This window comes from Hippocampus comes, unplaced genomic scaffold (genome assembly GCF_001891065.2).
Source record: "Hippocampus comes isolate QL1 unplaced genomic scaffold, H_comes_QL1_v1.1 scaffold155, whole genome shotgun sequence".
NCBI classification, from domain to species: domain Eukaryota; kingdom Metazoa; phylum Chordata; class Actinopteri; order Syngnathiformes; family Syngnathidae; genus Hippocampus; species Hippocampus comes.
The window spans coordinates 494,995-506,768 of record NW_017804967.1 but is presented as its reverse complement, the minus strand read 5'-3'; the positions used below and the strand labels follow the sequence as shown (position 1 = coordinate 506,768).

The 11,774-nt window shown below is 39.9% G+C and overlaps 2 protein-coding genes and 3 non-coding genes across 6 annotated transcripts in view; 2 read left to right on the top strand and 3 right to left on the bottom strand.

Annotated features, from left to right (window-relative positions):
• ikbkb (inhibitor of nuclear factor kappa B kinase subunit beta) overlaps window positions 1–5,834 on the top strand; it is a 26,023-nt gene extending 20,189 nt beyond the window's left edge. The window contains exons 19-22 of the mRNA XM_019886575.1: window positions 931–1,078; window positions 1,168–1,265; window positions 3,271–3,364; window positions 3,843–5,834. Of these exons, the coding sequence (XP_019742134.1) occupies window positions 931–1,078; window positions 1,168–1,265; window positions 3,271–3,364; window positions 3,843–3,902 (400 nt within the window). The 3' untranslated portion in view covers window positions 3,903–5,834. The remainder of the gene's footprint in view (window positions 1–930; window positions 1,079–1,167; window positions 1,266–3,270; window positions 3,365–3,842) is intronic.
• Window positions 334–415, bottom strand: trnas-uga (transfer RNA serine (anticodon UGA)). The gene has a single exon. It is a non-coding gene; the product is annotated as a tRNA-Ser (tRNA).
• Window positions 694–775, bottom strand: trnas-aga (transfer RNA serine (anticodon AGA)). The gene has a single exon. It is a non-coding gene; the product is annotated as a tRNA-Ser (tRNA).
• Window positions 2,274–2,355, top strand: trnas-aga (transfer RNA serine (anticodon AGA)). The gene has a single exon. It is a non-coding gene; the product is annotated as a tRNA-Ser (tRNA).
• A 143-nt stretch (window positions 5,835–5,977) lies between the features above and the next one.
• Window positions 5,978–11,774, bottom strand: part of vdac3 (voltage-dependent anion channel 3) — a 9,253-nt gene continuing 3,456 nt past the window's right edge. The window contains exons 3-10 of one of the 2 annotated variants that reach the window (XM_019888033.1): window positions 11,303–11,374; window positions 11,151–11,200; window positions 9,783–9,935; window positions 9,589–9,641; window positions 8,532–8,759; window positions 7,408–7,558; window positions 7,241–7,298; window positions 5,978–6,677 (exon numbers count right to left, since the gene is read on the bottom strand). In XM_019888033.1, the coding sequence (XP_019743592.1) occupies window positions 6,586–6,677; window positions 7,241–7,298; window positions 7,408–7,558; window positions 8,532–8,759; window positions 9,589–9,641; window positions 9,783–9,935; window positions 11,151–11,200; window positions 11,303–11,374 (857 nt within the window). In that variant the 3' untranslated portion in view covers window positions 5,978–6,585. Of the gene's footprint in view, window positions 6,678–7,240; window positions 7,299–7,407; window positions 7,559–8,531; window positions 8,760–9,588; window positions 9,642–9,782; window positions 9,936–10,680; window positions 10,914–11,150; window positions 11,201–11,302; window positions 11,375–11,774 lie in introns of those variants that run through there. The other variant, XM_019888042.1, reaches the window with a different exon arrangement.

Genomic DNA, 11,774 nt, shown 5'->3' with positions numbered 1-11,774 from the left:
CGCGGGAAGATCCCAATGGATTTCTAGTCCATCGCCTTAACCACTCGGCCACGACAACACGTTTGCTTAATTATCTGTGACATTTTTATAGGCGAATACTTAATTTTGAGGGTCGCGCGGTTGACCCTGAGCCCGAGTTCTGAAACAATGGCAGCTGTTTTGCAGCACATATGTTGGCGTGGCCCTGTGATTAAGATGATGGACAAAAAATGCACTCGGGTCTCTCGACCCAGGTAGAAGTCTTGTTGACAGTGAAGACAGTTCGGAGATTTGATACAAAACATGGGAACTCTCTCGAAGAGAATTACAGAAAATTCTGCACCATTATGTGCTCGTTGTCGGCAGGACTCGAACCTGCACAGGAAGACCCCAATGGATTTCAAGTTCATCGCCTTAACCACTCGGCCACGACAACACATTTGCTTAATTATAGGTGACATTTTTGTAGGCGAATACTTAATTTTGAGTAACTGACCCTGAGCCTGAGTCCAGAGCCAATGGCAGCCATTTTGCAGCACATATGTTGGCGTGGCCCCGTGATGAAGATGATGGATGAGAAATCCAGTTGGGTCTCCCTACCCAGGTTGAAGTCCTGTCGACAGTAAATACTGTACAGTTAGATTTGGTATAAAACATGCTGACTCTCTCAAAGAGAATCATAGAATTTGCGAAAATGTCTTTCCAAGAGATGCTCGTTGTCGGCAGGATTTGAACCTACGCGGGAAGATCCCAATGGATTTCTAGTCCATCGCCTTAACCACTCGGCCACGACAACACATTTACTTGCTTGTAGGTGACATATTTGTAGGAGAATTTTGTGCCTGACACCGCACGGAAAAATTTTCACGCCTGTGCTCTGTGGATCTGAAAGACGATGCTCATCACACCTGCTGCCCATTCTCACGCCCTTTGCTAATTTCATTCTCGCAGTAAGACGGGTGTTTGTCGCCAGCGCGTCATGGAGCTGCTGCCGAAGGTGGAAGGCGTTGTGCAGGAGATGGCTGAGAGCGAACAAGTCCTGATGGGTCTGCAGGAGAAGCGCCAAAGGGAGCTGTGGAATCTCCTCAAAGTTGCCTGTGTGAGCAAACACTCGCTCATCGAATCACTTCACACACTGGTGACCTTGTCTGAACGAACTGACTCAGTAATTACGATGACTTCCTGTAGAGTAAGGTTCGAAGCCCGGTAAGCGGGAGTCCCGATGGATCTCGGACGCCTTCTTCAGTACCTCCTCTGATGACCCCCCGACACAGTTTACAGCAGTTGTGAGTATACCCAAGGTGCTGGGCAATATGGCCCACAGGAGGGACTCAGTCACATCATCTACAAGAATTGACTGAGGCTTAAGTTAACCTTCAAATACTATAAATAACCAAAATAATATGTCTTTCCTTTGTTTTGGTCTGAAGAAGCACAAGAACATTTGGAAAATGTTGAAATTTAAGGAACATATCTTTTACAAAACATTTCATGAAGCACCTTTGATTTCCTTCGACAAATGTGCAATTTACTTATCATTCACATATATGCATTGCAACTGATGCTACTGATTGTACAAAGGCACAAAACTTGAACAAGTAATTGGTATTGAAAAATATAGTCATGCACTTTAAGATTAAACGAGATTTAGAAAGAAAGGAATTTTTAAAGCATTTACACATGTGCATCTAAATCTAAATTTAATCCCTGCCTACACCTTAAAAACTAAGGAGAGCGCTATTAAATTGTAAAGAATAAAATATTCACATGTCCTTGATAACGTCTGCTCTGCTGTGTTGGGTCTGTCTCAGTGACAGACTGAGACTGCGGTTGTCTTCTTCTCTGATCAAAACAATGTTGTCTTCTACTCTTATCAAAACAATGTGCCCCCTAGCGGATACTCCACGAATTGCACGTTATTCAAATTATTCACTCCGTGTCTTTTATGCATTTTTTTTCACTTTTAAATGATCCTGCGGTCCTGATCGAACCTCCTTTGGGGTTTGACAACCTGGCTTAGGCTTTGTACTTTTTGTCAGCACAAAATAGACAATGGAGTTGTGTAATTTACTCCATTGTTGGCAAGTTTCTCTCAACCACATCTCTCCCACACACCAGCAGGCCTGCCACTTTGGCCACTGATGAAACCCCAAACTCTCAGCGCAGATATTCGCCCCAAGTCGGGGAACACACATTGTACTTGGAAACACATAGGAAGGTTAACAGCACAGGAGGGAAAGCTCTCTGGCCTGAGAGTCCTGAGAGAGTGTCAGCTGCTACCCACCAACAGATAAGTTGTCGTGGCCGAGTGGTTAAGGCGATGGACTAGAAATCCATTGGGGTCTCCCCGCGCAGGTTCGAATCCTGCCGACAACGGCCATGTTTTGGACCAGAGAGAAGGATTTACTCAGGTGAAATACCCAAACTGTATTTTGACAATGGGACTGCAAATAGCATCAAGAAAAACTTGATTCACTGGATGACAGTTATGAAGCTTTATCGGCATAGTTACCTTGAAAAAGTCAGATGACCTCATCCTGTAGTGCTTCATGTTTTAAGATGAAATCCTTTCACTTTTTTTCTTTTATGTTCCAAAATGTAGAGTTGTTTATTGTGTGCCTGTTGTATTAGTCCAAAGGGTGCGTTTTGCCTCTTTCATTTTTGTGCAACTTTGCCATGGAACAGACCAAGGCTGAATTTTGTGTTGTGATCAATGACTTGGGCCTCATGTTACGCACTTCTGCAGCCTAGTGGCTATTCTTTCCCTGGAAAAGAGACATGTAGAGGTAGAGCTGAGCGTGTCTGTAGTGGCCTGAAAGAAAATGATTGCTCTTCATAGTCTTCCCTGAAGATGAACATTCTATTATACATTTTGCCAGTTTTGTTTAGTCACAAATTAATGCATTCAATCTTTGAATAATAACTTTAATCATACTATTAGAAATAGTAACGCTTTAGTTCACTACTTACCCAAAATGGCTGCTATTTTTGAGTAAAATGTTACAAATACGTTACCGGCCTCACCAACTTTAAGTTATCGAATTCCAATGTATTTAATTTTTTTGCAATGTGTGAGAGATGTCATAGATGTGTCTCTTTCAGTTGCTCACCTAGCATGTTGCCACTGCACACAGCTTTGCTGGAAACTAAAATCCTGACTGAATAATTTTGGACAATGGTTGCTAATACAATTATGAGACATACACTCGTCACTGGGAGTTTCCTTTCTCCCATACGTTTGTAATTCTTTTTCAACCACCACAGCCAATATTTTCCTTTTTTTTTTGCCAGGGATGAGTCTCTGGTTGAGGAGAGCAGGACCTTTGAGAGTCGACTGCAAAGTTTGCTGCATGACACCATTCAGGAGTCCGAGAGCAGCATGGAGGTAGGAGGCAAGGTTATTATAGTTAACAAAAACTAAAAAATATAGACATAAATAAAATTGTGGAGAAATAAAAAACATTTTCACTAACAATATAAGAAAAAGGAAAATGCTTTCCTACAAATGGAACAAGCTGAAGCCACATCTTATGCTTCTGAAACAAATTCAAACTAACAATAATTAATGGGGAAAATAACCTGACTTTTCATTTTATCAACACTAAGACTAAAACTAAAAAAAAATAAAAATAACTTAGCATCTTAAAAAAGGAACACTGATAAAAACAACAACAAAAAAGACTGCTCTAAAAATTAATTAAAAACTAACTAAATTTAGAAAACAGAAGGCAAAACAAAATAAAAACCAACCAAAATTTAAAATGAAAAACAATGACAATCTTGATAGGACACTCATTGACGTGTTGCCTTTTCCGCAAATCAAATGAAACATGATTGATCTCACTCAATGTTTTGTGTACCAGATGCTGAGGGAATGGACGTGGCTGCAAGGGAGCAACAGTTTCTCCAGAGATCTTTCCTAGTTTAACGTCCACTTGGTGCCACCGTGTAGAAACCAGGACAAAACATATGTTTGTGCACACTTCGAAGGGGAACAGCAAATCCTCAATGATTCCACAGCTTTGGAAGTTGTTGATGTTAGACCGCAGATCAAAGATGTACACTGTGATTATGACAATGTTTGCGGAGGGTGTCTTGCTCATTTTTTTTCGTCCTCAACAAACGGCACTTGGCCTCATTAGGGTCGCGGGTGAGCTGGACCTTATCCCAGTTGACTTTTGGTGAGATGCGGGATATTGCTTGGATTGATTGCAAGACAGTTCTTTTAACCAATCATCCTACACCAATATAACCTCACTTCAGACTCAGAGCTGTTTGTTCTCAGCCATCCAGATTATGGGAATCTGACCTTTTTAACTGCATGTTGAGGTGCACCGGATGAAGTGTACAGAGATTGTCACAAAAGTATTGTAGCATCATTCAGTGTCACAGTAGAATAACAATAACAAAGCAGGGGTGGGCAAAGTATGGCCTGTGGGCCACCTACGGCCCACTACATTTTTTTAACCTATCCGATCAAGCTTTTACGTTATTAAGAATCCTGTACTTTCTGTTGTATTCATTTAGCCTGTTTTGAAAAGTTGTTCATGAAACTGTAAGTCAATTTTAATTTGAAATATTTTCAATCCACGTAGCTCGTTAAATAATTATTTAAAGATTTTTCTTCGATAATAAACTAAGGCCCACCTCAAACCAACAACTGAACTAACTGGACAGTCGAGAAAAAAAAAAAAACAGTCTGCGACTCTCCTAATCCTGCCATGCATAATTAACTCACTTCAACGGGAAAATTTAATTGTCCTGACCGCTGTAACTGTAATATGGACAAAAGTAAAAGAAGAGACTGGAGACATTTGCACGACAAAGAGACTCAACGCTTTGCTATTGAATCGTCACGTGCATATGAAATTATAAATGTCGTTAAGTATTATTGTAAACCACAAGACATATACTGGATATTCTGTATTGATATGCTTCGAGTGGCCAGCTGCATGTCACTTCTACCCAAAAGCACAATTTTTGATGTGAAATCTCGAGGGCATTTCAGTGACAAGAGGCCTCCATGCTTAACGTTTTAGCTGCAGGTACATATGAAATTACAAACATGGTTAAGTATTATTGTAAAGCACAACATAAATGATATACTGTATAATATACAGTATATCATTTACTATTTACTATATAGTGTATAAACTTCATTAATACAGCTTGGCGGACCTTCCTTAATACCTGTAAAATGTCATTTTTCTTGTGAAAGGTCATGTGATAGGACATTTTTGATTTGATTTGCGACACTGTTCACTGACGATAGTTGCCAAACCCTTAGCTAATGGTCAAACAGGCATGAAAAGTAGTCACTGAGCACGACGGTACATTACGTGATATTTTAGTCTGGTTTTTGATTGTTAAAACTCTGTTGCAGATTTAACTTTTTTAACTCCATCCACGAATGACCTGGTCCAATTGTCTGTGTTAACAAATCACACGTTGTTGCCTGTAGCACAAAAGTTTGCACACGGTTTTTAATGCGGCATTTTCTCCATTAAGACATAAAGTAAAATTTTGAACTAAAACAGGATCAGATTAGGGGCACTTCTCATCCATTCCACAACTTCCTTGATGTCAAAAGATGTACTGCCTGGCTATTTTTTAATGTGTTTCTCTCCATCTATTGATACTGAAGCGAAGGGAGGTGTTAATATATTGCCACTGGGCTGCAATTTCATCGTGCCGTTAAAACTGCAATAATGACATGTTAAGAGAGTGATATTTTGAATTTTACACCTGTTTTTTTATTATTGATGTCATGATATATAATGGCACAAAAGTACGTATTCATCATTGTGTTGTCATTTTTTTATTCCACTGCTTAAATAAAAGTCAGTCTGAGGTTATACCTTTTGAGTAAGGTTCTTATATAAAGCGCGCGCACACACGCACGCGCGCACACACACACACGCATGCGCGCGCGCGCCAGCACACACATACCAGACCTTTCAGCGAATGAAGTGAAATGGTTGAGTTAGATGTCCACTTGCTCACTTGGACAATACATCTTTTATTGCACTTTTTTATGATCGTCAGATATTTGGCGAAGTGACCAAAAAAAAAAAAAAAGAAAATATGAAAAGGTTCCCTCTTTGCTTAAAAACATGGAATTCAATAGCCATGCATTCAGATTAAAATGCAAAATTCACTGTTTGCAATTAGAGTGTGGCAAAAGTTTGAGTTGAAATAAGGAGCATTAAATCCTATTTATGTACAAATAAAACATATAAGTTAATACACTGGGCACAGTGTGAGTTGAAGATGGGTATCTTTTGGCTGGAAATGACATGATAGCTTTGAATTCACAAAAATACATTTGAAAATGTGTCATTTGCCCGATATTATTGGACAATGATGTGCAACACAACTCCCTTGCTCCGTTGTATTCCAGCAGCACAACCTGAACAGTATGTTGCTGAACTATCAATCTGGTTTAACGATATTGCAATGAAACAAGCCCTTAGACTGAGTTTATTTGTGTGTGTAATGATGTTATTTCGTGTTGCTGGTTGGACCTTGGAGGCGGCTTCATAATTGGCCTCTTTCATTTTCTTCTTTATCCTTGTTCCGCGATGACATTTCTTCTTCCCGGTATCTTTACACATCCACCTCGAAACCAAGGCCCATCTTGTGTCCGCCACCGTTGATATTCTTCCCGTCGATCAGTGTCGAGAGTGTTAGCTTGATTCCTGCGGGAAAAGAAGAAGGAAGCATCAACGGTGCCTTTTCGCCAGTAGTTGGAAGTCAGGGCATCTTCAATATCTACAGCCTAAATGATTGGAGTGCCTTGAGGTGAGTGACCCAACTAATAAGTTTGCTATGTGGTGGTAGCGAAGGCGACTCACTTCACAAAAAGCAAAAGCTTGGCAGACAGTGAACAAATGTTCTCAAAAAAGAGGCTTCGATCTGCTTATTGACATGCCCACTTCATGTTTCCTGTCAAACTAAACAAAAATAATTACAGAGCTGCGTGAATTCATCATGATGCTAAAATGTTTACAGTATTTAAAAATATATCTACGTATGTGGATGTTTGATTTTTTTTTTCTTTTGTCCAATCAGATTTCAAACTATGTGCTACAATGGGCCTACAGAATCAGGACTGCTGTCCCATGTAACCTAAACTGTATTAGCAACAAGAACAAATTTGCCTGATTTGCCCATATGCCGTCAAATAATTTTCTGTTCTCTGATTGGTTTGTAAGAGCAAAATTGGCCACTTTTATTGCACTGTTGTTTCAGAAAAACAAACCTGGCCTGAGGGTTTGCGTGTATCCGACTCCAACAAGACAGGAGTTGTTGACTTTGGCCTGTGTGGAGAAAACGGCAAATCTTGAGTGTCCGCAGACAGGAAGTGACACGCTGTGACACTATTGTATGTCCCACAATTGTGAGACTACTCGTGGAACCATTCCTTACAGAAAGAGAGGCATTCTTATCCAGCTGATATTTGGCTCCCACGCTGAAGTGTGTGTTGTTGCTTCCAGCCGTCCAGGCCAGGTGGACCGCAGTCTCCGCTTTGCTGTTCACCTTTTGGTAAATAGAGCCCGTAAATTCTGTGCCATCGTTGCTGCAACAGAAAAGTAGAGTGAATGTTGAAAAGAAGAGAACCACCAGAACAACCCAGAATAGATGAAAATGATAGGAGGTGACCAATAGAGTGGATATAAAAAGTCTATAGAGCCCTGTTTTGGGGATATGAAAAATGCGATCAAGATAAATCATTTTAAAAAATCCACCACTGATGTGACCTCGAACAAAATAATAAAAAAAAAAATCAAAATCTTTTCAAGACAAACAACTGAGATAATGTGGCAGCACAAGTGTACACAACTTCTTATAACTGATTAAAACGCCTTTGATTATCCCCAAATAAAGTTCAACTGTTCTTGGTTAGGATTGATCTCATTGATGAAAGGTATCCATCATGAGAATGGTATTAAAAAAATTGCAAGCATGGAATGGAGAGAAAATACTGCATTTATTTGTGTTGCATCTGTAACTCATGATTATTTTAATAACCGATTAATCACTGAATTACTGTAGATTTTAAAAGCACATTTAAATTTCCGTCCCTTTATTTTAAAAAAAAAAGGGCATTATTTCATATTGACACTGCAGAAAACGCACAAACATAAATTCACGGTGATTTCGTTTTTGGTTTGGTTCAGAACAAATCTTGATAATTGTTTTCCGAATTTTTTTTCAGTGATACAAATTAACTTTTGTAGATTATATTCCAAATCTGGCCTTGTTTTTTTTCCTCTAGCAGATCATCTGAAAGTTGGAGTACCTGGAGAAAACCAATGCAAGCACCGTCAGACAATGACAGAACCCCAAGTCATTAAAAAAAAATACAATTAAAAATCAATACAGCATTTTTATATTGTGTTTCTGTCTCGTTTTTTTTTTTCCCCCATAATTGCTGTTCAAGGCCCAGGAACCAAATGCACAGCCCACAACAGATGAAAAAACAAAACAATATCAACAAAACAATAGTTGATTTTGACACTGCATAATATGACGTGTCACATGACACTCACACGCTGGTGTGTAGCTGAAAGTCGCGGGCCTTGTATCCCAGAGAGAAGTTGTTCATGGTAAGCCTGGATTTGGCGGTATCGAATGCCACCTGGTAGCCCGCCAGCCAGCCCTTGTAGCCCAGTACGGTGGCACTGTGGACGGTGGGGCCGCCCATGTCGAACACCAGGTCGCAGCCCACGTTGACAAAGTCACGCTTGTAAGCAGTGTTCAGCTTGGCGCTCTTTTTGCTGCAGGATGAGGGCAAATCATTTCTCTACTGGCCCCGTGATTAAGATGATGGACAAAAAATCCACCCGGGTCTCTCGACCCGGGTAGAAGTCTTGTTGACAGTGAAGACAGTTCGGAGATTTGATACAAAACATGGGAACTCTCTCAAAGGCTGCAGGATGAGGGCAAATCATTTCTCTACACCAGTGGTTCTTAACCTAGGTTCGATCGAACCCCAGGGGTTCGGTGAATCGGTCTCAGGGGTAAAACACACGCGACATATAAATTATTTACAACACGCCCGCTTGGCTATCACTGGCTGCAGATGATCACATGACATTGCTTGTCCAATCAGTGCTGTGGGAAATTTAGTTCGCTTAGTAGTCAACGTGTGACTGTCGTGATAGTACATCGTAGAATTAAAAAAAAAAAAAAATGTATACTTATCTCTTGAAATTGTATTTACTTTTTTTCTGTTTTTAAAATAAATGCGTTTTTTTTTTTAATGTCTTGAAATTGTAAAAAATATATATGTATATTTATTTTTCACTAATGAAGAGTTCGGTGAATGTGTATATTAACTGGTTGGGTTCGGTACCTCGAAGAAGGTTAAGAACCACTGATCTACACTTTTGTAACTACTTCACATGTGTCGGGACTTATTTAATACAGTGGGCCTTCCTGATTTATTTTCTTTCTTTCTTTCTTTCTTTTTTTACTGGCACACTTACCTTAAATTTTTGGGCCTGCTCACTTATTAAGAATGAAATTAAATAAGTCATTCAGGCATAGTCATTTTGATTGACTGTTTGACAATTGTGTGGTTATAATGAAGAGGACAGTTCTTACCCTGTGCTGGGTACAAACGAGGTGTCCAGCCCAAGCTTCAAGCCCTTTGCCAGCTGCAGATCAGGAAATAAGTTCATATTCTATCAAAGCTCATCTTTAACCCTTTCAGGGACAGACGTTACTACAGTGGACAGCTTATCATGTTATCAGGTTACAGAGTGCATGAAAGCGTTAAAGGTAGTTTGGCATTTCACCTGGTCCTCGACTGTGATTTCTGTGGCCAGAGTGTTATCCGTGTTCCATTTCTGATTGAAGCTGAGGCCCAGCTTGTCGACTTTGTACTTGGCCTCCAGGTGGCCGCCCGACTTGCCCGTGTCGGTGTTGCTGGAGCCAGAGGTGGCAAACTCCTGCGAGACAGAACGGAGGTCAGAGGTGAGAGGCAGGAATCCGGTGAAAGCAGCTCGAGGTTGAGGGGAAGTACTCAAGGAGCCCACAAAAAGCATCATTTCGCTGCTGTGGTTGGGGAGGACTCTGGGGAAGAGGCTGGTGGTCAATGTGTGAGGATATGCTTTGGTGGAGCTACATTTGCATGTGTAGTAGTGCCTTGAGACACAAGTGAACACACTTACAGGTTTGGGGATTATTATGATTTTTTTTTTTTTTTTTTTACTTTGACTTGTCAGCAAAAACTTGAGAGTCGAGGACTGTGTGGTTGCTCCTCGGATTATAATGTTAATTGGATAGAGTGAGTTAGCTTGTCAGTAGCACCTTGGCTAAAATATCAACACGTGCAGACGGCACAACTGCTGGTTTCTCTTGTTCCAATTCAAACAGAAGACAGCGGTGCTTTTTGGGCCTGCGCGTTAAGGAATGGGATAAACACGCATGGTGCAGCAACACATGGAGACAGACAATAGAACAATACTCAGAGGCACAAGTCTCTTTTTTTGTTGGTGTTTTTGGGCTGCAACACCTTAATGGTATTTCCATTCATCTCAAAAGGGAAAGTTAACTTAAGTTGTGAGTGTTTTGAGTGAAGGGAATGGTCCAGAAAAAAATCAAACTCATATCTCAAGGCACCACTACTGTATACAAATCTTTTCAAGTGCAGAATACCCATCTACTCCCTTATATATGCAGACACTTTCTTACCATCTGACATTGAACATCCAAAGAAGAAGGGAGCGGATACAAAAAGAGAAAGGACAACATTAGAGGGGGGAAATAGAAGGGACAACCACATGCACTATATGGACAAAGGTTGAGAGAGGCCTACGAACCTAATTTGAATTCAAGGTAGAAATAAAGGGAACAATTCCATATTTTCATCCAATTTCACTTCCCGTACATGTAAGGACTCTATTTCACAATAATTTTGTCCATGTGCATTCACCAAGATCATGTGAACATGCTTATTTATTTTTTAACGCAAAGTTGTGTGTGATTTTTCACATACAAATGGTTAAAACACACACACGCACGCACGCACGCACGCACGCACGCACACACACACACACACACACACACACACACACAAACATAATGGCAGAAAAAGAAATGAACCTGTATAAAAACTGATTTGCAACAACAGATTCAAATATGACATGGTACAAAGTACTTACAACACCATTCTTGGACTTGGTCTTCACATCCAGTTTAAAAATTCCATAACCTGGCAGAGACGAGGAAGGAATGATGAGCACATACTAAAAAAAAAGAAGGTAAGAAAAAGTTGTAGCATACTTATGAATGGCTTATAAAGTATTGTTTGTACCATAGCCCTTGTTGAAGATGTCTTTGGCAGACTTCCCCAAGTCTGCGTATGCAGGCGGAACGGCCATTGTGTCTGAGTAAAAAAAAAAAAAAAACATACAAGTTTTGCATGCAGTAATAGCACTACACACATAAAACACTTTTTTTGTGGTAGCTTTATCTAGAAAGATATAATAGAGCCATGTTTAAAAAAATAATAACAACAAAAGCACAATGTTCAACAATTATTTTCGTTCTAAAACTCCCACTTTAATCTGGTAGCCTGACAAAGTTTCATTGTAAAAATGTTCTTCTTTTAAAATTGTTTTTGTTTTTCTCTTCAAAAATGTGCATTCTCCTAACAATTTTTTTTTCTTGTAAAAACACATAAGAACATTCTACTTCATCTGGCGTCTTTCTTATCCCTATACATCCCGACAAGTTTGACGAGTGAAAATATATCCGATTAAAGCCTCTGGTGGCTGGATTGTTTC